The sequence below is a fragment of the Oryctolagus cuniculus genome, chromosome 4 (genome assembly GCF_964237555.1).
Source record: "Oryctolagus cuniculus chromosome 4, mOryCun1.1, whole genome shotgun sequence".
NCBI classification, from domain to species: Eukaryota; Metazoa; Chordata; class Mammalia; order Lagomorpha; family Leporidae; genus Oryctolagus; species Oryctolagus cuniculus.
The window spans coordinates 124,786,823-124,814,158 of NC_091435.1; the positions used below are offsets into that span (position 1 = coordinate 124,786,823).

At 41.8% G+C, this 27,336-nt stretch overlaps 1 protein-coding gene across 1 annotated transcript in view; it reads right to left on the reverse strand.

Annotated features, from left to right (window-relative positions):
• KCNAB1 (potassium voltage-gated channel subfamily A regulatory beta subunit 1) overlaps positions 1 to 26,885 on the reverse strand; it is a 454,438-nt gene extending 427,553 nt beyond the window's left edge. Inside the window, 1 exon segment of the mRNA NM_001170956.1 lies at positions 26,587 to 26,885. Coding sequence (NP_001164427.1) covers positions 26,587 to 26,861 — 275 coding nt within the window. The 5' untranslated portion in view covers positions 26,862 to 26,885.
• Positions 26,886 to 27,336: the final 451 nt, after the last annotated feature.

Consider the following 27,336-nt stretch of genomic DNA (forward strand, 5'->3'; position numbering starts at 1 on the left):
TACAGAAGATCAATTTAGTATATATTAAGTAAAGATTTCATCAGTTTGCACCCACACAGAAACACAAAGTGTAAAATACGGTTTCAGTACTAGTTATAGCATTACTTCACATTGGACAACACACTAAGGACAGATCCCACATGAGAAGTAAGTACACAGTGACTCCTGTTGTTGACTTAACAATTTGACACTCTTGTTTATGGCGCCAGTAATCTCCCTAGGCTCTAGTCATGAGTTGCCAAGGCTATGGAAGCCTTTTGAGTTTGCCGACTTCAATCTTAATCCGACAGGGTCATAGTCAAAGTGGAAGTTCTCTCCTCCCTTCAGAGAAAGGTACCTCCTTCTTTGATGGCCCCGTTCAGAAAGGTTTGTGATAGCACTTAAACTCCACACCTGGAGAAAGGCATCTGTTAGCCATCCTGTGAGAGGATGCATAGTGATGGCAGGGGAGACGCAGCTTGGCTGTACTGTGGTTTGCTGCCACACCTTGATTTCTTAGCCTACTTTGTCAATCAATACCTAACTCAGCATTTACTAAGCCTCTCTTGAGGAAACAATTACTCGGGTAATAACATGGCCATTGGTGTTAAGAGCCTTCTGGCCCAATAGAGAAAGATAAGGCTTGTGATAGATGTGGGCACCAGGGCAGGCCGTGGCATGCTTCAATTGTGGATCTGGTTCGTGATGACAGGGTGCAGACGTGGGCCAGTCTTCACTATATTTTTTAGATCATTCCTGGAAAGTGTACTGGGAAGATGATAGAAGAAAAGTCTAGAACTTGGTGTGCTCCTATAGTTGGAAATGATGTTTAATGAAAGAACTGTGACATTCAGACCATTGTAAAGATGGGTTAAGCCTAGAGGGAAGCTGGGAACAGATGTCCCTCATGTGCACTTAGACGAGTTAGAGTTAGATGAGGGAGTGTTTGCAGACAGGTGAGCAAGTCAGCTTGGGACTTCAGAATCAACATAAGCCACTAAGAGGGAAGAAGAGCTCAGCACATAAACTTAGAAATTTACTCACAATTTTTCATTCAAGTTGTTAATGTAGGGAGAGTAGTAAAAGCACTAAGATTATCATTATTTCAGTTTTGCTAGTGCTGTATTTCTTTAGATTCCATTTCTGTCAACTTAATTATCCATGTGCATTTTTTAGTGGAGTGGACAAATCCACTTAGTAAAATATCCTAGCCATGTTATGATCTTGATAAGTGGGCTTTATATGGAAGAATAAAAATGACCATATTAGGGGAAAAAACAAAGTCAAGCTGAAATGCTGTTGCTTGGATGTATTTTTTTTCTGACGTTTCTCTTCCTTCTCTGCTTCCTGCCAGGAATAATTGCTCTATATTTCCATAGCACTTGATTCATACTTCTACTAGCACACTAGTAATATTATATCACAGCCTTGTTTTCCCTGCAAAGACTGTAAGATTATTTGGGGAAAACTGAATATGCATGCTCGGGGGTGGAGCCAGGATGGCAGAATAGTGAGGTCACACACTGATAGTCCGGGAAAAGATAGTTTAATAAAAGTGGAGTTACTGTAGTCTCAGGGAAAGGCTAGAGAAAAAAATTGCAGAGAAAACTCTTCCGGATCTAGTGTATGTGACACAGAGGACCTAAAGGGAGAGCAAGGACACCCACGGCTCGGAAGCCCAGGCGGAGTCTGCGCACCAGTGCTGGAAGGGGTGGTGAGACAAAAACCTCGGTAGCCCGAGACATTGGCGGGGAAACGGCAGAAAGAGCCTAGAGGGAACGAGGCTTGAAGCCCTGCTGGGGAAAGTTCACCAGGCTGACTGGAGGAGAGAAAAATATGAATAAATAAGGGGAACCTGCACAGACACGAGCCTCTCTCTCCACTCACCTTACAAAGCTGAGCAAGACAAAGAGCAGGTGCCATTTTGGACTTACCTAAAGCAGCGCCTGCCATAAGCCAAGCAGAAAAACCTGACTCTGGTGGGGAGAAATAACAGGAGGTTAGGACCTAGTGAAGGTGTGGAGCTAATGAACTGAGACTGTGAAAATCTGAGGGTGGGCGAGAGAACTCACAGAGTACACAAATTCAGTAACCTTGGCAACCCAGTGGGAGCCTGCAGAGAAATTTGAGACCACACAGAGGGCTGCATAGACCCTTTGTGTGGTCCTTGGGGTAGAGCAGATGAATACCCACAGGGGCCAGATTTCATACATCAACAACTACCCTCAATTCCACTCAGCTGTGCAGAATTACTTCCCTTCTGAGTCAAAGAGAGAGAGAAAGAGAGAGAAGGAGAGAGAATAACCTGGGTGAGTCACCTTTGGCACACCCTTAACCCTGAAGAACCAAACAGAGCTCTCTGGCAACACCTATCACAGTCTCTAAGAATCCATCAAAAGCAGACAGTCCACTTAATCTAGAGTCATAGTATAATGAGAAAAACCACCACAGCGAAGAAACCAAAGAATAATGCCACAATGCCAAGCAACAAACGCAGAAACTGAGGTAACAAGAACAAGGAAGACGTTATGACACCCCCAAATGAACAAGACACCCCAATTCAAGATTATGATGATGAGATAGAAGAAATGCAAGAAACGGATCTCAAAACATTGATAAGAATATTAAGAAGTTCTCAAAAACAAATTCTTGAACTACAGAAATCCTAACTGGACAGGATAGAAAACCTCTCTCATGAAAATGAAATCTTAAGGAGGAATCAAAATGAAATGAAGCAACTAGTAGAACATGAAACTGTGATAGTGAAGAGAAATCATAAGAAATGAAGAATTCAATAGATCAAATGACCAACACATTGTAGAGCTTTAAAAACAGAATGAGTGATGCAGAAGAGAGAATATCAGACTTAGAAGACAAAGAACAGGAAAGTATACAGTCAAACCAAAGAAAAGAAGAGGAAATTAGAAATCTAAAAAATATTGTCGGGAATCTACAGGATACTATTAAAGAACCCAACATTCGGGTTCTAGGAGTTCCTGAAGACATGCAGAGGGAGAAAGGATTAGAAGGCCTTTTTAGTGAGATACTAGCAGAGAACTTTCCGGGTATGGAGAAGGACAGAGACATCTAGTACAGGAAGCTCATAGAACCCCTAGTAAACCTGACCAAAAGAGATCCTCACCACGACACGTTGTAATCAAATTCACCACAGTGAAACATAAAGAAAAGATTCTAAAATGTGCAAGAGAGAAACGTCAGATTACTCTCAGAGGATCTCCAATTAGACTGACAGCTGACTTCTCATCAGAAACACTACAGGCTAGGAGGGAATGGCGAGCTATAGCCCAGATACTAAGAGAGAAAAACTGCCAGCCCAGAATATTATATCCTGCAAAGCTCTCATTTGTGAATGAAGGTGAAATAAAGACCTTTCATAGCTAACAGAAATTGAAAGAATTTGTTGCCACTCATCCAGCCCTACAAAAAATGCTTAAAGATGTGTTACACACAGAAACACAGAAACACGGCCATCAATATGAAAGAAGGTAAAGGAAGAAAACCTACCAGCAAAAGATCATAGGAAGCTCAAATCATATACTAGAAAATATCTTTGAGAAAAACGGCAGGGCAAAGTTACTACTTATCAATAGTCACATTGAATGTTAATGGACTCAACTCTCTAGTTAAAAGGCACAGACTGGCTTAATGGGTTAAAGAACAAAACCCAGCTATTTGCTGCCTATAAGAAACACATCTTTCCAACAAAGATGCATGCAGACTGAAAGAAGTGAAAGGTTGGAAAAAGATATCCCATGCCAACGGAAACAAACAAAAAAAAATTGCAGGTGTGGCCATATTAATATCAGACAAAATAAACTTTAACACAAAAACTGTTAAGAGAGACAAAGAGGGGCACTATATAATGATTAAGAGATCAATTCAACAGGAAGATGTAACTATTATAAATGTGTATGCACCTAATTACAGGGCACCAGTTTATTGAAAAGATATATTAAGGGATGTAAAGGGAGACTTATATTCCACAAAATAGTACTGGGGGACTTCAATATTCCACTCTCAGAAATAGACAGATCAACTGGACAGAAGCTCAACAAGGAAACAGCAGATTTAATCGACAGTATTGCTCAAATGGATCTAACAGATATCTACAGAACTTTCAATCCTACATCTAAAGATTTTACATTCTTCTCAGCAGTGCATGGAACCTTCTCTAGGATTGACCACATACTAGGCCACAAAGCAAGTCTCAGCAAATTCAAAAGAATTAGAATCATACCATGCAGCTTCTCAGATCATAGAGGAATGAAGGTGGAAATTAACAACTCGGGAATCCCTAGAGCATACGCAAACACATGGAGATTGAACAACATGCTCCTGAATGAACATTGGGTCATTCAAGAAATCAAAAGAGAAATCAAAAACTTTCTGGAAGTAAATGAGGATAACACAACAACATATCAAAACTTATGGGATACGGCAAAAGCAGTGTTGAGAGGAAAGTTTACAGCAATAAGTGCCTACATCAAGAAATTGGAATGGCACCAAAGGAATGAGCTTTCAATGCATCTCAAGGATCTAGAAAAACTGCAGCAAACCAGTGCCAAAAATAGTAGGAGAAGAGAAATAATTAAAATTAGAGAAGAAATCAACAGGATTGAATCAAAAAAAAATTACAAAAAATCAGCCAAGCAAAGAGCTGGTTTTTTGAAAAAATGAATAAAATTGACACACCATTGGCTCAACTAACTAAAAAAGAAGAGAAAAGACCCAAATCAATAAAATCAGAGATGAAAAAGGAAAAGTAACAACAGACACCACAGAAATAAAAAGAATCATCAGAAATTGCTACAAAGAGTTGTATGCTAGCAAACAGGGAAATCTATCAGAAAAAGATAGACTCCTGGACACATGCAATCTAGCAAAATTTAACCAGGAAGACATAGAAAACCTAAACAGACCCATAACTGAGACAGAAATTGAAACAGTAATAAAGGCCCTCCCAACAAAGAAAAGCCCAGGGCCAGATAATTCACTGCTGAATTCTACCAGACATTTAAAGAAGAACTAACTCCAATTCTCCTCAAACTCTTAAGAACCATTGAAAAAGACAGAATCCTCCCAAATTCTTTCTGTGAAGCCAGCATCACCTTAATCCCTAAGCCAGAGAAAGATGCAGCATTGAAAGAGAATTACAGACCAATATCCCTGATGAACATAGATGCAAAAATTCTCAATAAAATTTTGGCCAATAGAATGTAATAACACTTCAGAAAGATCATCCATCCAGACCAAGTGGGATTTACCACTGGAATGCAGGGATGGTTCAATGTTTGCAAAACGATCAATGTGATACACCACATTAACAACCTGCAGAAGAAAAACCATATGATTATCTCAACAGACGCCGAGAAAGCATTTGATAAAATTCAACACCCTTTCATATGAAAACTCTAAACAAACTGGGTATGGAAGGAACAATCATTAATACAATCAAAGCAATCTATGAAAAACCCATGGCCAGCATCCTATTGAATGGGGAAAAGTTGAAAGCATTTCCACTGAGATCTGGTACCAGACAGGGATGCCCACTCTCACCACTGCTATTCAACATAGTTCTGGAAGTGTTAGCCAGAGCCATCAGGCAAGAAAAAGAAATTAAAGGGATACAAATTGGGAAGGAAGAAGTCAAACTATCCCTCTTTGCAGGTGATATGATTCTTTATTTAGAGGATCCAAAGAACTCTACTAAGAGACTATTGGAACTCATAGAAGAGTTTGGCAAAGTAGCAGGATTTAAAACAATGCACAAAAATCAACAGACTTTGTATACACAGGCACATGGCTGAGAAGAACTGCTAAGATCAATCCCATTCACAATAGCTACAAAAACAATCAAATACCTTGGAATAAACTTAACCAAGGATGTTAAAGATATCTATGATGATAATTACAAAATCTTAAAGAAAGAAATAGTACACCAAAAAATGGAAAAATCTTCTATGCTTATGGATTGGAAGAATCAAAATCATCAAAATATTAATTCTCCCAAAAGCAATTTATAGATTCAATGCAATCCCAATCAAGATACCAAAGACATTCTTCTCAGATCTAGAAAAAATGATGCTGAAATTCATATGGAGGCACAAGAGACCTCGAATAGCTAAAGCAATCTTGTACAACAACAACAAAGCCGGAGGCATCACAATACCAGATTTCAGGACATACTACAGGGCAGTTGTAATCAAAACAGCATGGTACTGGTACAGAAACAGATGGATAGACCAATGGAATAGATTAGAAACATCAGAAATCAATCCAAACATCTACAGCCAACTCATATTTGATCAAGGATCTAAAAGCAATCCCTGGAGTAAGGACAGTCTATTCAATAAATGGTGCTGGGAAAACTGGATTTCCACCTGCATAAGCATGAAACAAGACCCCTACCTTACACCTTACACAAAAATCCACTCAACGTGGATTAAAGACCTAGATCTATGACCCAACACCATCAAATTATTAGAGAACATTGGAGAAACCCTTCAAGATATTGGCACAGGCAAAGACTTCTTGGAAAAGTCCCCAGAGGCACAGGCAGTCAAAGCGAAAATTAACTATTGGGATTCCATCAAATTGAGAAGTTTCTGCACTGCCAAAGGAACAGTCAGGAAAGTGAAAAGGCAACCAACAGAATGGGAAAAAATATTTGCAAACTATGCTACAGATAAAGGATTAATAACCAGAATCTACAATGAGATCAAGAAACTCCACAACAAAAAAACAAACAATCCACTTGAGAGATGGGCCAAGGACCTCAATAGACATGTTTCAAAAGAGGAAATCCAAATGGCAAACAGACACATGAAAAAATGTTCAAGATCACTAGCAATCAGGGAAATGCAAATCAAAACCACAATGAGGTTTCACCTCACCCCAGTTAGAATGGCTCACATACAGAAATCTACCAACAATAGATGCTGGTGAGGATGTGGGAAAAAAGGGACACTAACCCACTGCTGGTGGGAATGCAAACTGGTAAAGCCACTATGGAAGTCAGTCTGGAGATTCCTCAGAAACCTGAATATAACCCTACCATACAACCCAGCCATCCCACTCTTTGGAATTTACCCAAAGGAAATGAAATTGGCAAACAAAAAAGCTGTCTGCACCTTAATGTTTATTGCAGCTCAATTCACAATAGCTAAGACCTGGAACCAACCCAAATGCCCATCAACAGTAGACTGGTTAAAGAAATTATGGGATATGTACTCTATAGAATACTATACAGCAGTCAAAAACAATGAAATCCGGTCATTTGCAACAAAATGGAGGAATCCAGAAAACATCATGCTGAGTGAAATAAGCCAGACCCAAAGAGACAAATATCATATGTTCTCCATGATCGGTGACAACTAACTGAGCACCAAAAAGAAAACATGTTGAAGTGAAATGGACACTATGAGAAACAGTGACTTGATTAGCCCTTGCCCTGTTGATGAACAACTTAATACTTTATCCCTTTTAGTATTTTTTTTCTGTTTGTTCTACTTAATGCTATGGGTTGAAGTCTGTAATTAATACACAATTATTCTTAAGTGTTGAAACTGAAAAGTGATCCCTGTTAAATATAAGAGTGGGAATAAGAGAGAGAATAGATGTACAATTTGGGACATGCTCAATTGGACTTGCCCCAAATGGTAGAGTTAGAAACATACCAGGGGATTCCAATTCAATCCCATCAAGGTGGCATGTACCAATGCCATCTCACCAGTCCAAGTGATCAATTTCAGTTCACAATTGATCATAATGAAAGGACTAAGAGTCAAAGGGATCACATAAACAAGACTAGTGTCTCAAATACTAACTGATAGAATAAAAAAGGGAGAGAATGATCCAACATGGGAAGTGGGATACACAGCAGACTCATAGAATAGCAGATGTCTTAAACAGCACTCTGGCCTCAGAATCAGCCTTAAGGCATTTGGATCTGGCTGAAGAGCCCATGAGAGTATTTAGGCATGGAAAGCCAAGACACTCTGGCAAAAAAAAAATGACCTAAATGTAAGATCTCTGCAAGTGAGATCCCAGTGGAAAGAACAGGTCATCAAAGCAGGAGGTCCCTTTCTCTGAAGGGAGGAGAGAACTTCCACTTTGACTATGACCTTGTCCAAATATGATCAGAGTCAGCGAACTCAAAAGTCTTCCGTAGCTTTGGCAACTCATGACAAGAGCCTAGGGTGATTACTGATGCCAAAAACAAGAGTGTCAAATTGTTAAATCAACAATAGGAGTCACTGTGCACTTACTCCTCATGTAGGATCTCTGTCTTTAGTGTGCTGTACATTGTGATTTAATGCTATAACTAGTACTCAAACAGTATTTTTCGCTTTTTGTTTCTGTGTGATGCAAACTGTTGATATCTTTACTTAATATATACTAAACTGATCTTCTGTATATAAAGGGAATTGAAAATGAATCTTGATGTGAATGGAAGGGTAGAGAGAGAGGGGGTGGGAGGGAAGTTATGGGGGGGAAAGCCATTTTAATCCATAAGCTATACTTTGGAAATTTATATTCATTAAATAAAAGTTAAAAAAAAAAGAATGTGCATGCTCATCCCAGATATGGAGCATGAGAGGTATTCAAACCTCTCTAATGAACGCTGTTTAGTTTGAGTGGTAGAAATTATTTCAGTATAAACATATGAGGCTATTTTTAAGTCTAGTACCTGCTAATACTAACCGATAGAATAAATAAAGGGGAGAGTGATCCAACATGGGAAGCGAGATACTCAGCAGACTCATAGAATGGCGGATGTCCTAAACAGCACTCTGGCCTCAGAATCTGCCCGAAAGGCATTCCGATCTGGCTGAAAAGCCCATGAGAGTATTTCAGGCATGGAAAGCCAAGACACTCTGGCAAAAAAAAAAAAACTAAATGAAAGATCTCTGTGAGTGAGATCCCAGTGGAAAGAACAGGTGTTCAAAGAAGGAGGTACCTTTCTCTGAAGGGAGGAGAGAACCTCCACTTTGACTATGACCTTGTCTAAACAAGATAAGAGTCAGAGAACTCAAGGGGCTTCCATAGCCTTGGAAACTCATGACTGGAGCAAGGGTAGATTACTGAGGCCATAAACAAGAGTGTCAATTTGTAAAGTCAACAACAGGAGTCACTGTGCACTTACTCCTCATGTAGGATCTCTGTCCTTAATGTGCTGTACATTGAGACTTAATGCTATAACGAGTACTCAAACAGTATATTTCACTTTGTGTTTCTATGGGGGTGCAAACTGTTGAAATATTTACTTAATGTATACTAAACTGATCCTCTGTAAAAAAAAAAAAAAAGGAGAAGAAATTATCAACTCCCAACTTGACTCTCACTGGGATTAAACATGACAATAGGTCTGATCTGATTTCATTATCATTTAAAAAATCATCTATTATTTTTCACTTTATGTTTCTGTGTGGGAGCAAACTGTTGAAATCTTTACTTAATGTATGCTAAACTGATCTTCTGTAGATAAAGAGAATCGAAAATGAATCTTGATGTGAATGGAATGGGAGAGGGAGTGGGAGAGGGGAGGGTTGCGGGTGGGAGGGACGGTATTGGGGGGGGAAGCCATTGTAATCCATAAGCTGTACTTTGGAAATTTATATTCATTAAATAAAAGTTAAAAAAAAAGTTTATGAAAGGTAGGATTAAAAATATTATTAAAATAATCAATATTTTATATTTATTATAAAATAAATAAATATTAAAATATAAAATAAATATTATTAAAATAAATTTATTTTGGTACAAAAAATTTTTGAGAGGTGGAGGTTTGGCACTTTGATTATGTCACTTAGGATGTCCATATCCCATGTTGGCCTACCTAGGTTCAAGTTATACGTATGCTTTTGGTCCAGCTCGGTACACCATGGGAGGGAGCTGGTGATGACACAAGTACCTGGGTCCTTACTAACCATGCAAGAGACCTGGATTGAGTTCTAGGTTGCTGGATTCAGCCTGGCTTGGCCCTGGCTGTTGTGGGCAATTGGAAAGTGAACCAGTAGATGGAAGACCTCTGTCTCTGTTTCTGTGTGTGTATCTCTGTCAGACAAAAGTGGAATATAAGAAAATTTTGGGGGCCGGCGCTGTGGCATAGTAGGTTAAGCATCTACCTGCAGTGCAGCATCCCATATGGGTGCTGGTTCAAGTCCCAGCTGCTCACTTACAATCCAGCTCCCTGCTAATGGCCAGGAAAAGCAGTGGAAGATGTCCCAAGTGCTTGGGCCCCTGCACTCACATGGGAGACCTGGAAGAAGCTCCTGGCCCTGGGCTTTAGATCATCCCAGCTCCAGCCATTGCGGCCATTTGAGGAGTGAACCAGTGGATGGAAGACCTCTGCCTCTGTCTCTACCTCTCTCTGTCTGTAACTCCAGCTCTCAGTAAATAAATAAAATCTTTTTTAAAAAGAAAATTTTAAAACCATGCATGCATGAACATGCATATTGTGAAAAAATTATGTATAGATTTCACATTTCTGCATCAAAATTAATTTATCTTTTAATTCCCCTTTTCCAAGAACTATTTGCTATCCTCTCATATATGGCAATTAAAGGGTGTCCTTACATGTAAGTACTTTTTTTCCTTAACTAATTCTGAATGTGGACTTCATTGGAAAGTTATTTATCTGAAAATACAATAAAAACACATTTAAATGTAATGCTTTGCCATTTCTCCTGGATAAATGACCATCTGAAACTTAAAATATTATAAACAGATGTAAGCATTTACTACTTCACTCAACAAGCTTGTGATAGTCACATCATTCAAATTATCAACCTTGGAGACAGAAAGAGATGATGTGCCTAGTGCATTCTGCTTGTGAAATTGTTTATGCTGATTTTTACCTCCTTAATCCCAGAGGCAATTAAATAATTCAGCAGCCCTTTTGGATATCTTGTTTGATACTTAATGTTCATTGCTGTGATCAAATTAAATATGAAGAGTAAACTGCAAAATATACTTTTAGCTTTGATTCTTTAAGTGAAATATTTCAAATTGGAGATGTTTGTAATTTTTAAAAAAATACTGAATACAAACACAATTTTCTTAACTAATAAGTCCTCAAATTGCATGCCATTTCACAGAAAAATGTGCACCTCCCTTGATTAAAGATAATGATTCAAAGATGGCTTGCTAGAACATCGTTAAGGGTATATGGATTAACTTAATATTACCTTCAAAATCACACTGTATCCTATTATCTGGGAACAGAGTGACTGGCCTTGTCTGGCTTCAAGAATTGTGTGGGTGCATTATAGGGAGTCATGTGTAAAGATTACATCATTCAATGAACATAATGTCATAGAAAATCCTCTTAAAAACACACCTGGAGGTTCTCTCCTCCCTTCAGAGAAAGGTACCTCCTTCTTTGAACACCTGTTCTTTCCACTGGGATCTCACTCACAGAGATTTTTTGCCAGAGTGTCTTGGCTTTCCATGCCTGAAATACTCTCATGGGCTTTTCAGCCAGATCGGAATGCCTTTAGGGCTGATTCTGAGGCCAGAGTGCTATTTAGGACATCTGCCATTCTATGAGTCTGCTGTGTATCCCACTTCCCATGTTGGATCACTCTCCCCTTTATTTATTCTATCGGTTAGTGTTAGCAGGTACTAGACTTGTTTATGTGCTCCCTTTGACTCTTAGTCCTTTCATTATGATCAATTGTGAACTGAAATTGATCACTTGGAATAGTGAGATGGCATTGGTACATGCCACCTTGATGGGATTAAATTGGAGTCCCCTGGTATGTTTCTAACTCTACCATTTGGGGCAAGTCAGCTTGAGCATGTCCCAAATTATATATCTCTTCCCTCTCTTATTCCTACTCTTATGTTTAACAGGGATCACATTTCAGTTAAATTTCAACACTTAAGAATAACTGTGTATTAATTACAGAATTAAACCAGTCATATTAAGTAGAACAGACAAAAAAACTACTAAGAGGGATAATGTATTAAGTTGTCCATTAACAGTCAGGGCTATGCTGATCAAGTCACCGTTTCCCATAGTGTCCATTCCACTTCAACAGGTTTCCTTTTTGGTGTTCAGTCAGTTGTCACCGATCAGGGAGAACATATGGTATTTGTCCCTTACTTGTCTAAACAAGATAAGAATCGGAGAACTCAGAGGGCTTCCATAGCCTTGGAAACTCATGACTGGAGCATGGGGAGATTACTGATGCCATAGACAGGAGTGTCAATTGGTAAAGTCAACAACAGGAGTCACTGTGCACTTACTCCTCATGTAGGATCTCTGTCCTTAATGTGCTGTGCATTGAGATTTAATGCTATAACGAGTACTCAAACAATATATTTCACTTTGTGTTTCTATGGGGGTGCAAACTATTGAAATCTTTACTTAATGCATACTAAACTGATCCTCTGTAAAAAAAAAAAAAAAAAAAAAAAAAAAAAAAAAGAAAGAAAAGAAATTATCAACTCCCAACTTGACTCTCACTGGGATTAAACATGACAATAGGTCTGATCTGATTTCATCATCATTTAAAAAATCATCTATTATTTTTCACTTTATGTTTCTGTGTGGGAGCAAACTGTTGAAATCCTTACTTAATGTATACTAAGCTGATCTTCTGTAGATAAAGAGAATCGAAAATGAATCTTGATGTGAATGGAAGGGGAGAGGGAGTGGGAAAGGGGAGGGTTGTGGGTGGGAGGGACGGTATTGGGGGGGGAAGCCATTGTAATCCATGAGTCGTACTTTGGAAATTTATATTCATTAAATAAAAGTTAAAAAAAAAACACCTGGAGCAGGCACTGTGGCGTAGAGGGTAAAGCGACGCCTGCAGTTGCTTGCATCCCATATGGGCACTGGTTTGAGTCCCAGCTGCTCCACTTCCGATACAGCTCTCTGCTACAACCTGGGAGAGCAGTGGAAGATGGCCCAAATGGTTGAGCCCCTGCACTTGCATGGGGGACCTGAAAGAAGCTCCTGGCTCCTGGCTTTGGGTCAGTGCAGCTCCAGCCGTTGTGGCCATCTGGGGCGTGAACCAGCAGATGGAAGACCTCTCTCTGTCTCTCTCCCTCTCTCGGTCTGTAACACTGTCCCTTAAATAAACAAAATGAATCCTTTAAATAAAAAAGCACACCTCATCAGTTCTGAAATGAGACACTGAGTCAGTGGGCTCTGCTGGCTCGCAGGTCTGTGTTCCCATGCTCCTGATCTCGTGAGATAGCTGCCGTGCCTGTGGCGCTGGAACCAGGCTGTTGCCATGGAAAGGAGCAACCTGCACGGCAGCAGCGCCATCTCCCCACCACGTGGAGGAGGAATAATGCACGCACTGCGGGGAGCCTCATCCTGCCAGAGCGATTCTTAGAGCAGCAAAAAGCAGCTCCAAGAGGTCGGAGTGCTAGCGGAACGACACGGAGACGGCCGTTTCCCTCACTGGCGCTCCATACCCCGGCCAGCCTCAGATCAGATCACCAGCCTCAGGGTTCTGAAGTGTCGTCAGCCTTCTAGCTGAAACAGGAAAGCTGAGACGCTAGCCAGGAAGCCAAGAGATGGGCCCGCCACGTGTCTAAGGAACGGCCTAGCACTGGGTCAGGCTCCGCCTGTGGGGAGGAATACTGATGTCTTCCTCTGCCTCGCTCCTCTCCGACCACTGCTCTGTGATAGAGACTGCCCACCTGCTCACCCGGCCCGTTTCTCTCCCTTCCTAGGCTCACATGTGGACTACAACCCCCGGCCCGCCCGCCTTGCAGTTGCATGTGGTCATGTGACTCAACAGCAGCCAGTGGTATTTCCGCTCCTTAGGCCATCTTCCGGCCTGCTCCACATGATCCCCCCTGCTCTCTTCTGTCTGCTGAATGGTTGTCAGGGCTCAGCCACAGGCCAGCTTAGAAAACAGGAAAGGAAGATGACAAAACCCTGAGCAGCCCAGGTCCCACCAGGCTGGACTTACATGCACAACAAATACATTTTTCATGGCAAATCAGAGACAGCAGGGTGTAGCAGTCAAGGTCATCTTTACAGATCAATAGGCTTCATTTCATAAAGGGTGGTTATCTACAATGTAACAATAATCAGCATTCAGGGGCCCTTCTTGGACTGGGAACCAGGAACAGGTATCTGGCTGGGAGCCCAGTTTAAATTCCTCGTGACTAATGAGGTATTTGGCAAGTGATTCTTTGAACTTAGGCTATTATGTGTATACAAAGGCACACAAAACTCCCAATTTCTCTTGCCTTGGCCTGGAGAGTTTTCTCTAAAGCTTTGAGACTGGTGCTTGAGGACGTTTCATGTAGCAAAGGAGGCTTTTTAGAAAAAAAAAAATCATGCTCTCACTGTCATTTCCAGAGAAACACCAGCAAGCACTCCTAGAAACCATGCTGTTTCCTTCTCCCACGCAGGAACAGTCAACATCTCCAGCAGGGCATTAGCTCCTGCCACGTAGTGACAGCCACAGGCTCAGCCTGGAGACGCCAGGACAGCTGTGGCTCTGGAACGCTGCCCTCTCGGTGCTAGTGCGAGCGGGAGAGGGCCAATGACTCTGGCTCAAACCTGAGTTCTGAAATTGACTTGAATTCCTCGAATAGAGGATGGCACTCGGGTCCTTCCCAGGCCTTTGCACTTCACAGCTCTTTGATGGAAGTGACTCCTGTAGAAGAGAAGCCTGAAGAGGCATTAGGGCTCACTGTCCACTCAAGGGCACAGCCCTTTGCTGAGCTGCTTCACGGCCCCCCCCCCTTTGCTAGACATGCAGGGCAAGAAGCAAGGACCTCAAACAGGAAGGAGATGGTGGGACTCCCACACCCAGCATTAGGAGCCCTACAGTTTGGTGGGAAATGAAAGTGAAATGACTGAAGTGATGCCTTGGGAGTGACCCACGGTCAACCCAAAGGGAGGCAGCATCCTGTGGGGTTCCTCGGTGGCACCCTGGCCTCACTCTCCAGGTGCAAGGACTGGCCGTCTCACGTGCAGCTGGCCATCTTGGACAGGATCTTGTTGAGGCTTGGTTTCCTCCTGTAAAGTGTGGATCATAAAAATAGATTCCTCATGTGCATGGATCACCAAGAAGGATCACACTGAGTGATCTAAGGGAAGTGCCGAATGTCAGTAAACAGCTGATACTGGGGAAAGAAGACAGATGCCACACTCGCACAAGAAACCTTGTCCAGGTTCTGGGAATGACGCATGTGGATCCACCCCTGTGTTTACCAGGAAAGTGGACTGGGGTAACCAGGCACTCAAGTCATGCTCTAGGCTGAATTAAACCTATGTGCCTGCAACCAGCGCTATGGCATACGGGGTGAAGCCGTTGCCTACGATGCCAGCATCCTATATAAGCACCGGTTTGGATCCTGGCTGCTCCACTTCCTATCCAGCTCTCTGCTATGGCCTTGGAAAGCAGTGGAAGATGGCCCAAATCCTTGGGCCCCTGCACCTGCGTGGGAGACCTGGAGGAAGCTCCTGGCTCCTGGCTTCGGATCAGCTCAGCTCTGGCCATTGCGGTCATTTGGGGAGTGAACTAGCGAATGGAAGACCTCTCTCTCTCTCTTCCTCTGCCTTTCAAACAAGTAAATCTTAAAAAATATCCTACGTCCCAGGGCAGATAGCAAGCACGTCCTGGTTTAAAGCAGATTATTTGAACATACACTTTGGCTCCAGTCTTTAACATCTGGGAAAAGCAACAGCACAGGTGTTTTTGTTTCCATCATACCAGTGATGAAATTGGGCATCAGAGTTTGGAATGGAGCTGCTGAAATCCGCACACTCAGCCAGACACGCAGCTGGGACGGAACCTAGGCCTTTCCATCCCGGAGAGAGGGAACCGATCACCTACCAGCAGAAAAGGACGGCACACGTGGATTTGATCTGTGTTCATCAGAAAGGATTCTAAACGGCGGTCTAAGTGAAAACTTACAAGTAACGTGAAGCAAAGAGAGAAGTAGGAAGTCAAGAGGATTGGAGTTTCCCCAGTCCTGGCGAGCTCTTGGGAGGAATCCAACAAAACAAAGTGCAGAGGCAGAATCACAGAAGGGATGATGGCGCTTCTCGGAACGGTAACAACCGCGCTCGGGAAAGGCGCTTCCCATGCACTCAGCACATCTAGTCTAAAACTTGCATAGACATCTCATTGAATCCTCCCAACTAGATGAAGCTGTGACATGGTTACTCCTATCTTGCAGAAGACTGAGGCCCCAGGTCACGCAGAAAATGTCCAGTTGAACCACGATCCACACCTAGTTCAGCCTGACATCAGTGCTTACCCTGAGCTGTTCTAAGTTTGTACAGCCCCAGAGAAGGTGGAGAAGATGATGTTCATAATCTCTAAGCGGCTAACATCAATCTAATCAGGCAGGTTGTCGGTTCACCCATAGCAAAGTGGGAACTAGGAAAAGGTGCCATATGTTGTCGGGAAGCAATTGAGACAGTGGACGTGAAAATATTTCATAAATAGTAATATTTCAAGTTGTAGATGTCTGTGTGACTGTCTCCTGCTATCAAAGAAACTTTTTTAAAAAATCAAACATATCTGATAGCACTCAACCAGTCACTAACATAACACACTTTAAAAAATCAATGAGAAGTTTTTTACTGCTCCTGCAATTTCAAAACAAAGCACCAATGCATCTGCTGGGTCTGGCAGAGGTAACACAATTGGGCCATCTCTGTAAAGGTCAGCGAGCAGCCGCTCAAACTCTGCCTCCTGCCCTGCTCAGGGTGGCATTACGCCTCACAGGCTCAGAGCTGCACAGCACCCACTGGTCAGCTTGTCTAGTCTCTCCATGTTATGAGAAGCCACCGAGTTCCGCAGAACTTGAAAAGTCTCACTTACAGTCACACAGCTACATGAGCTTCAAATCACAGCTGCAGGCACCTCAGCCAGTGCTTCTACAGCTCCACGAGCCTGTCCCTGAAAAGGCAAAGAAACCACACTGTACGAGCTATCAAGGCTGTTCTGTCTTATACAAGGGGTCTCCAAAAAGTTCATGGGAAAATATGATCAGAAAATACATGGGAAATGTGTCATATGAAAAAACTATGAGCCGGTGCCACGGCTCACTAGGCTAATCCTCCGCCTTGCAGCGCCGGCACACCGGGTTCTAGTCCCAGTCAGGGCGCCGGATTCTGTCCCGGTTGCCCCTCTTCCAGGCCAGCTCTCTGCTGTGGCCCGGGAGTGCAGTGGAGGATGGCCCAAGTGCTTGGGCCCTGCACCCCATGAGAGACCAGGAGAAGTACCTGGCTCCTGCCATCGGATCAGCGCGGTGCGCTGACCACAGCGCGCCAGCCGTGGCGGCCATTGGAGGGTGAACCAACGGCAAAGGAAGACCTTTCTCTCTGTCTCTCTCTCTCACTGTCCACTCTGCCTGTCAAAAAAAAAAAAAACAAAAACAAAAACAAAAACAAAAACAAAAAACCTATGCATGGATTTCAGAAAGTTTTCACCAAAATAAACTCAACTTTTAAAAAATTGTATGTATTTGGAAGCCAGAGAGGGTGGGGGGAGAGATTTCATCCATGGCTCACTCCTCAAAAGTCTGCAAGAGCCAGCCCTAGGCCATGTTGAAACTAGGAGCTGGAACCCGTCCAGGTCTCCCACATGGGCTCCAGGGACCCAAGTACTTGAATGGTCACCTGCTACATCCTAGGGTGTGCATTAGCAGGAAACTGGAATTGGGAACAGAGTTGGAACTTAAACCCAGGCAGTTGGCTATTCCTCACCCCAAATTCATCTTTTAATTCCATTTCCTGCAAACTTTTTGAAGTACTCTTGAATCATCCTTCAACATCGAGTTAGGAAAGAACAAGTCAGATGGCCAAGACAGACTTGCCTTCAAGGTGTCCAGAGTCCTTCAGAAGAAACCATACACACACCCCTTCTATGAAAAGATATATAAACCCGAGATATTGCCTCAGTTTTCCCAAGATAATAAAAAACAGCAGTCACAGGAATATGGCAGACTGAAGCAAGCCTCTCTGTATTTAGCTACTACTTTTTTAAAAAAGAATTATTTGTTTATTAAGAAGCCAGAGAGAGAGAGAGGGAGGGAGAGAGCAGGAGGGTAGTTCTTCTATCCACTGGTTCACTCCCCAAATACCCATAACAGCCAGAGCTAGGTCTGGGCCAGGGCAAAGCCAGGAGCCAGGAACTTCCCACATGGGTGGCAGGGGCCCATGTACTAGGTCTTCTTCTGGTGCTTCCCCAGGCACATTAGCAGGGAGCTAGATCAGAAGAGGAGTAGCCACTGGAACCAGTGCTCTGATGTGGGATGCTAGTTTTGCAAGCAGTAGCTTAACCCGCTGCATCACAACACTGGTGCTGCATTTGGCTAGTACTGTGGAGATGGGATGTGTATCTGGGGTACCCACTTCATACCGCTCCTCCTGGAAGTACAGCCACCCAGTACAATGACAGCCTTGTGTTCCTAAGCCAAAGGACTTCATCACTATCAACACCTTTAGGTACCACTACAACCCCACTCCTCCTCAGAGGCTGCTACTAGGATGTTGGGACTTTCTATGGATACCTAACTCCTGTCCTTTTGAGGTTCTCCTTGTCATTGCTTGCCAATCAATGGTTTAAGATTTGCTGTATCATACAAAACAAAAAAACAATGAGCTGGGAAGCCATCTTTCTGGTATTTAACCCTACGTGAGAATTACAGCTGCAAGGAAAATGAAATATGTATCATCTTTTAGAAAAGGAAGAGCTCTCTCTTTTTTTATAAATATTTTTTATTTGACAGGTAGAGTTATAGACAGAGAGAGAGAGAGAGAGGTCTTTCTTCTGTTGGATCACCCCCCAAATGGCCGCTACAGCCGGCGCTGCGCCAATCTGAAGCCAGGAGCCAGGTGCTTCTTCCTAGTCTTCCATGCAGGTGCAGGGCACAAGCACTTGGGCCATCCTCCACTGCCCTCCTGGGCCACAGCAGGGAGCTGGACTGGAAGAAGAGCAACCAGGACAGAACCCCATCTGGGATGCCGGCGCCGCAGGCGGAGGATTAACCTAATGAGCCGTGGCGCCAGCCCCGAAGAGCTCTCTCTTTAACAAGAAAATAATCCATCTTCTTTACTAAGAAAAAAAATACTGGTGGGGCCAGCGCTGTGGTGCAGTGGGTTAAAGCCCTAGCCTGAAGCGCTGGCTCCACTTTTTCCTGATGCTCTAGGTTGGTAGGAAATTGATCAAGTGTCTGATTTCCACCAGGTGTTTTACATCACTTCGTAGAGTCCTCACAAGGGACTTAAAAACTAGGTGCTCTTTTGCCCATTTACAGAAGCAGACTGAATGCACTCCAGGAAGGGGAGGTATCCCTGATTTTTGCAGATTCAATAATAATCTCTTATTAACAATAAGAGTGTGGACTATCCTAAAGGTCTTTTATAAGAACACATGAACTATGTGCCAAGCCCTGGTCTGTGGGCTTCACTTACTTAAGTCACTTGATCCCCATCGCCTTACAGTATCAGTGCTATCCTTACCTGCTGAAGAAGCTTAAGTCACACAGTTGGTGGGGGCAGAGCCAGGGCTTAAACCCAGCAGCCTGGCTGCAGGGTCTATGGCTTTAACTCCCAAGCCAGCTCTTTCTCCCATGCAGAGGGCTTGCCCAAAGGCACCAGCTGGTAGGTGAGCTGCTGGGATGCAGCCTGCAGACCACAGACCTCCAGAGGGTTGCTCTTTGAGCCCAGGCTCCAGCGACACTTTGCTTTGCCAAAGCTGACTCCTGCATTTAAGGCCCTTGGGCCTCCCTCTCTTTTGATGACATGTTGAGAATAGTTATTTGCTTAATTATTTCCTCTGGACTCCTTCTTTCTACCTAAAGCTGTTGGAACCTGCTTCAGGCTCTCTGTCCTCCCTTTCACTGCTTTATTTTGAGTGTGCTTACACGCACCCCCAGCTCCAGTGCACAAGAACCTTTCCAGGATGCCTGCAGGCGCCTCAGGAACAGACGCCGCTCTCTGCTTCCATCCTATATGTCCACACATCTGTGCCTTTGCACCTTCTTCCCTCCATACAGACTGCCTTCCCCACTCCCCCATCTCCACCTGCTCTAGTCCTGCACATCTTCCAAGTCCGTATCCACCCACTGCAGCCAAAGGCACTCACTCCCACCTCTGAATTTTATGAGCCTGTTTTCTATACCACTGTTCACTAAGTACCTGTCTTACTTTTCTTCTCTAGGCTGTGTGTGCAACTAGATGCTTTTTCTAATTCGTCTTTGTGTCACATGCAGGGCCATGCACAACAAGATGCTCAATCAATGACTGTTGAATGTTCATTCTCTTATCTCAAATTTGATTCTCCACAAATGTATTTTCTTGCATAAACTCAGATTCTCTTACATAAAGACAGCCAGCATCTTCTAAGTTCTTGGATCCTGGGTTACCCTATTGGCAGGAGCTGAGTCTATTAAAACTCATCTTGGAGAATTGCCTGTCTTCACACAGAACCACACCTGGCCTTCTGGAAGTAGGCAAAAGTGAATTCTTTCTAGAAAGTCAAGCAGTCTTGATAAGAGAAATGAAATATTAGAAATGTGGCTGAATATGACTACTGTCCTGGATAATAAGGAACATAGCTGTGGTGGCATAAATCACTATCAGAATGCTATACCTAAATTTTTATTCACATGTTCATTTGTCCAATTAAATGTGCTCCATGATTTTAATTTAATAGATTCAATTGGTCATGATTTAGAATATATCTAAAAACTCTGTACATTACTCCCAAGTCACTTTCCCACAGAAGGATATTGATCAAAGAAATCCTTGAAAAGTCTTCAGTAGGAATCATGATGCACCCTCTTAAACCTAGTTGAGCACAACAAGATACTAGGCTCTCAGGTTAGAAATGAAGCACACATTTTTGCCACATGTATTTGGAGTCATCCATCTTGAATTACCTTCATAAGTCTTAAATACATCATGTACATTATGTGTTATATTTCAATCCTTAGTCTAGAGAACATGAAAACAAAGCACATTATTCTTTCAAATCACTTGTAGGTTGTTATCTCATTTTTTTTTTACAACAGTCCTCTACAGTGGTATTATTCCCTTTGCAGTCAAAGGAAGTGATACTCTGAAAAGATAATTATCTTACCCAACAATTTGTTTAGCTATTGTTATGATGTGGATATAGTTTGGGAGTGTTCTCCAAAAAGTTCATATGCTGGAAGCTTGGTTCCCATTGTGGTGTGTTGGGAAGTGATGGGATGTCTAAGAGATGGGACCCAGAAGAGGGTGGGGTACTGCCCTTGAATGGACTTAATGTAGCATTCTTGGGAACCTAGTTGCTTAGTTCCCTCAAAAGTAAGTTCTTAGGGGAAGGCCTGGTGGCACAGCAAATTAAGCCATCACTTGGGACATCAATATCCCATATCAGAATGCCTGGGATCAAAACGTACCTCTGCTTCTGCTCCAACATTCTGCTAATTCATCTGAGAGGCACCAGATGATGTCCAAGTACCTGGACCCCTGTTACTTGTATGGGAGACCACCATAGATTTCCTGGCTTCTGGCTTTGGCCTGTCCCAGCCCTAGCTGTTGTGAGTACTGAGGAATGGAAAATATCTCTCTCATACATGCTTTCTCTCTCTCTCTCTTTCTGTGCCTTTCAAATAAATAATTAAAAATTTAAGTTGTTATAACAACAAGAAAGTCAACTCAGTTCCTAGTCTCCCTGGCTTCCTGTCTCATCCTGTGATGTCTTCCACACTTATTCACACCATTGTGACAATCTGACCCAAGGTCCTCACAGCATTGCCTGATCTTTGATTTTCAGTCTCTAAAACTGTGAATTAGATAAATTTTCTTTATATGTTCCCAGCTTCAACTATTTTGTTATGGTAACTGAAAAGAAACTTCTACAACTATAAAAGTCAATCCCCAAAATTTCAGATAATCACTAGTAGTACAGAGAAAGCAATGAGATAGGCACTGTGGGTATGTATATTGAGAAGAATTTTCCAGAAAGCAATTGAATAATATGCATTAAGAACAAATAAATATGTATATATACAAATATATATGTATTACATGTACATGTGTATACATATATAATAATATATAATATATAATATATAATAATTCATCCAATTATTCTACTTCTGGAATCAAAGCCTAGGAAAACAACCAGGGATATGTTCATTACAATATATAATATGTTCATTACAATATTATTAATAATAATGATAAATAATAAACAAAAGAAGAATGACTAAGTAATGATATAGTCATAAAGATATATTCCTTTGGAATAAAATTTAAGTGGTTCTTAAAGATAGTAAAATAAACTATTATAATTTTAAGTGAAAAATGGTAGATAGTAGATTATATAGTATGATTCCTATTCAAAAGATTAAGGCAAGCCCACTATAATACTATAAACATGGATGTTTTTTCTTCTTTGTATTTTTTGTATTCAAAATTTTATATAATGTTCAAATGCCAGTTTTATAAATGAACAAAAAAATTCAAAAACAACTGATAACTTTTTTATTTTTATAGAAAGCTTTTATTTAATAAATATAAATTTCATAAGTACAACTTTTGGATTATAGCATTTTTCCCCCCATATCCACTCTCCCACCCCCAAACCATCAAATATCCTACTCCCTCTCCCATCCCATTCTTCATTAAGATTAATTTTTAATTATCTTTATATGCAAAAGATCAACTCTATACTAACTAAAGATTTCAACAGTTTGCACCCACACAGACACACAAAGTATAAAGTACTGTTTGAATACTAGTTTTGCCATTAATTCACATAGCACAACACATTAAGGACAGAGGTCCTACATGGGGAGCAAGTGCACAGTGACTCCTGCTGTTGATTTAACAATTGACACTCTTATTTATGATGTCAGTGATCACCTGAGGCTCTTGCCATGAGCTGCCAAGGCTATGGAAGCCTCTTGAGTTCACAAACTCTGACATTATTTAGACAAGGCCATAATCAAAGTGGAAGTTATCTGCTCCCTTCAGAGAAAGTTACCTCCTTCTTTGATGGCCCCATTCTTTCCACTGGGATCTCTCTCACAGAGATCTTTCATATAGATAATTTTTTGCCACGGTGTCTTGGCTTCCCATGCCTGAAATGCTCTCATGGGCTTTTTAGCCAGATCTGAATGCCTTAAGGGCTGATTCTGAGGCCAGAGTGCTGTTTAGGGCATTTGTCATTCTATGAGTCTGCTGTGTGTCCTGCTTCCCATGTTGGATCATTCTCTCCTTTTTAATTCTATCAATTATTGTTAGAAGACACTGGTCTTATTGAGTCCCTTTGACACTTAATCCTATCTTTATGATCAATTATGAACTTAAACCAACAGATAATTTTTAAAAAATCATGTCCACAATGATGCAGGAATGGAGAGGAAGAGCCAATCTTTTGCCTCCAACTCCAGAACTCTTTGATATAGAGGGAAATGAGCTCTCATGAAATACATCAGCATTGTAGAGTCATCAGACAACCCAGAAATGGACAGAAGTGTGAAGAAAACTGTACTAGACTGTTTGTTTGGATAGTCCTATGTAGACGTGGCCCAGTAGAGGATGAGAACTACTTGCCACAGACTAATGTGCTTTTTTCACCCTCATTCCTGGAATCTTATTTCTTGAATATACTGGGACTTCTGAATGCTCTTTCCATGCCAAATGCTTTCTTCAATCATTAAATAATACCCTTTATTTAAAATATAGGTCACCATCGAATTTGGGCATAAAGCAGTACTCAAATTGCTCATGAACTTGAATTAACATACTGTAAATATCTTAATTCTGTCTTCCCAGAAAGGAAATTAGAGAATGAGTCCTCTAGCAATTCCTTATTGATGATTTAACTGAAGATGCACAGAATTTTTGCCAATGGCAAATATGTAACAACTTTAAGGATTCCTATAAGTCATGTTTCACAGATGTATGAATTTGTAAATATTTTACAAGTTTACCATAGTTGTCTTCTTTATACAGGTCTCAAATGGAAATATTACCCTTGGGCCATACTGTTGGAGGAATAGACAATTGGAAGTCCAGAAAAATGTTCTCTAACTTCTTGACAGCCACCATATACAAATGAAAGACAAAATGTGGCTGGCTTGGGGAATCACACATTTTACTTTTTACATTAAAATTTAAAGGGCTTGCACCATCTATCATTTTCATTGTCCGGTAATCTATCTCAGGGACTCAGCCAAGGAAAGAGGTTCCAACAGTGATATATGTAAAGGAAAGGAGCTGGTGATGAGAAAAGTTGCCTTAGTTTTCCAAGTTATGCAGACATAGCACTCTATAACAGGTTTATGTAACTCATGAATGAGCTTTGTTTCCATTATGTGTGCTGTGAGAACCTATTAGACAACTGAGGCCTGATAGACTCCATTAGGTCACTGGGGCCTAAAACCTCAAACCCAATCAAATCTAAAGGTTAGTGGAATGTCTACTGCTTGGGAGAGCCCCTCACCTGGACATTCCAAACTGTTGAGATAAGACATTGTAAAACAGGAACTTTATTTTTTTCCCCAGAAAACTTTTATTTAAAGTATATGAACTTCATGCATTTCATAAATACAACTTTAGCAACACTGGGACTTTAACAACCAGCTCTTCTGCAACAGCACACCTCCAAACACCAACATAAATGGGCTGTGGTCTTGCCCAATGGGACTGAACACTCACTCTCACCCTCCCGAATGGCTCTCTGGGAGGCCTAGAGTCCTACCCCAAACCCCCTCTATGTGCCCTTTTTACAGTAATAGTCTTTTCTGCTTTAATCCATCATCTCTGTGCCTCTTCAAACCATAAAATCCTAAAGCCTAACACATTCTAGCTTCCTCCTGGAAAGAGCCATCTTGCAAAAATAAGAAACAATGGGACATTTAAAGTTTTTGATGATATAAGTTAGAAATGATCTTCACTCTTTTTCAGCACACTTACTAAACAAAGGACACACAAGGCTACGATCAATCAATGACTAATAACATTGCCCAGCAGATCATCATGGAAGATGTGAGTCTGGATCATATCTAATCCAGTCTTTTCTCATTGCAGCAGAAATTGTTCATCTTAAAGCAGAAAAAGAGTGATTTGTTTTTCCCCCAAAAGTTTATCATGGTACTATTACCTTAATTAATATTCCATTCTGACTTGATAAATGTTGTCCCATTATCAGACCATACAGCAGGAATTTTGTACTCCTATGTTAGAATTCTTCATGGAAACTGGTCTGTAGTAAGTCAAGGAATATGTTATGGAAGGAAACCATTATTAAAGCTTGGCTTTGCTATTAACCCCTTTTCTTCCAGAGGCTCTTTAATAATAGCTAGTGTTGTTTTGCAATGTAAGATGTGAACGAAATACATTTCCAACACTGACAAGTTCATTTATGCTTTCCTTGGATGAGAACATCCCCCTCAGATCCCATCGGGCGGGGTGTAACATCCTCACAAGGGCTTCAGACAAATCACTCTGGCCAGGAATACTAAATATTTCTACAGAACATTTATAGAAGCTTTATTTTGTTCTACTTTTCAGATGTTGATTTCTGAGTCGTGGCTTAGCTCTGGAAATACCATTTCATTACTGCCTTGGGAAGGGGAAAAATGGAAGCTGAAGCCATTTGAAGAGCATCATCCAATAAGGCTTTCGTTTATATGCACTTTAAGTCAATTGCGATGTAAGTTTTCCTGTGGTGACTTTTTAGGATTAGAAATACAAAAAGGGGGACAGCTCAGAGCACACGCGATGCTTTGCTCAACAGATTCTACATTCCAGAATTTCTGTGTAGCGACCCCACAGTCGCTACAAAGAAATTTTTGTTGTCATTTAGTAAAAATGGTTATCTTGGGCTTTATTTGCACCACAGTTTTCCTTAAAAAATTATCTTCAATCCCCCAGTCACTTGTTTTGTACAAGCAACAAGAAAAAAAACACCGTTCAGTTTCAGGACTGCAGACCCTTTTACTCACTCAGTACACCCTGCCTTACTCCACTGGGATTGGTAACATTATTCTTCCTCTGCATGGCTTGAAGCCAAGGCTCAGAAAAGAACAGAAAACAGGATGGGGATTTGCCTTTCCCTTACCTGTTTTTTTTTTTTTTTTTAAACTGCCCTTTTCTCCTTCTGCTATTTCAGTCATGCATCTCGGCTCAGAGCCCTAGGGCTATGGTCAGTGTGTTCTCTGCACCCCCCTTCAGCAGCCTGAACCCTCATTCAACAAGTTCACACTTTGCAAACAGGCAAAACCAACTTCTTGAGTTCTCAAGGTAAAAGAAATGCAGAAAGATTGTGAAGTCGGGTTTGTTGTTTTGGAAGGGAGAGTTTGTCTACAATCTCTGAACTCCTCTGATTTTAACTTGAAAAAACTGTTACCCTTTGCCCCTGTTAGCTCTTACTGTTGCTTGCTCGCAGGGATGTTTTCTGAATAGCGGTTCAGGGAGCATTGTTTGCCTTTTACAACTAGTTCCGGATCTTTCTAACGTGTCAATCATCCATAAGGCAATCAGAGCCCATAAGATTCTCAGCTCTCAGCGGCTTGGGAAAGCAATCAACGCATGCACTCCAGATCACCTGCAAACAGCATCGCCCGAGGGCGCGGATCACGACCCTTTACCTGTGCGGCATGCCGGTGGTGTAGGCGGTGGTGTGCTCGCTCGACAGCTCACAGAGTTTCAGGTACCAGTTCATCTCCACTTCACGCAGCAGAGCCAGTTGTCTCGCCCTGACCTGGCTCTGCCCTGAGGGGCTGAGGCTGCTGTCTTTGACATTTTCTGAGGCTTTCTTGGGAGATCTGTCCTTACTCCCTCCGGAAAACGCAGCCTGCTTCCTGAGCTTGCTGCTCTCCTCGGCTATCTGGCTGCCCGCTGCCCCTGTCCGGGCTGCCAGCATAGTGGAGGTTTGTGCCTGTCTGCCAAGCAAGACTAAGTCACTGTCATTAAACTAATTTGAATCGGGTTTTCTGCTTCGGCCTCCTTCCTCATTCCTGTCCTCCCTCCCTCTAACCTTACCCTGCCACAGAGCTGTAACTGAGCCAGGCAGAGGCTCCCACGAAAGGATATCTCTAACCTTTCCGAAGGAAGAGGTAAGACAGCCACTACCCAGGATATCCAAGAGCGTGGAAATTTTAAAAATGACTCCTGGCAACTTCGTAACACTGAACTTTTGCAGAGCTGTTTCTTCAGCAGTTAAGGCTTCTGCTCCACTTAACAACGCCAGTTCTGAACCTTAGATCACTAGGGCTTGGTAAATTATACTTGATCAGGATGTTAGAATAGGAGAAAAAAATGATTACCTGGAGACTCATCAGCCACTCTTAATTAGAATCCCTTTGGAGTTTTAAGTCTTTTAATATGAATGTCCTCAA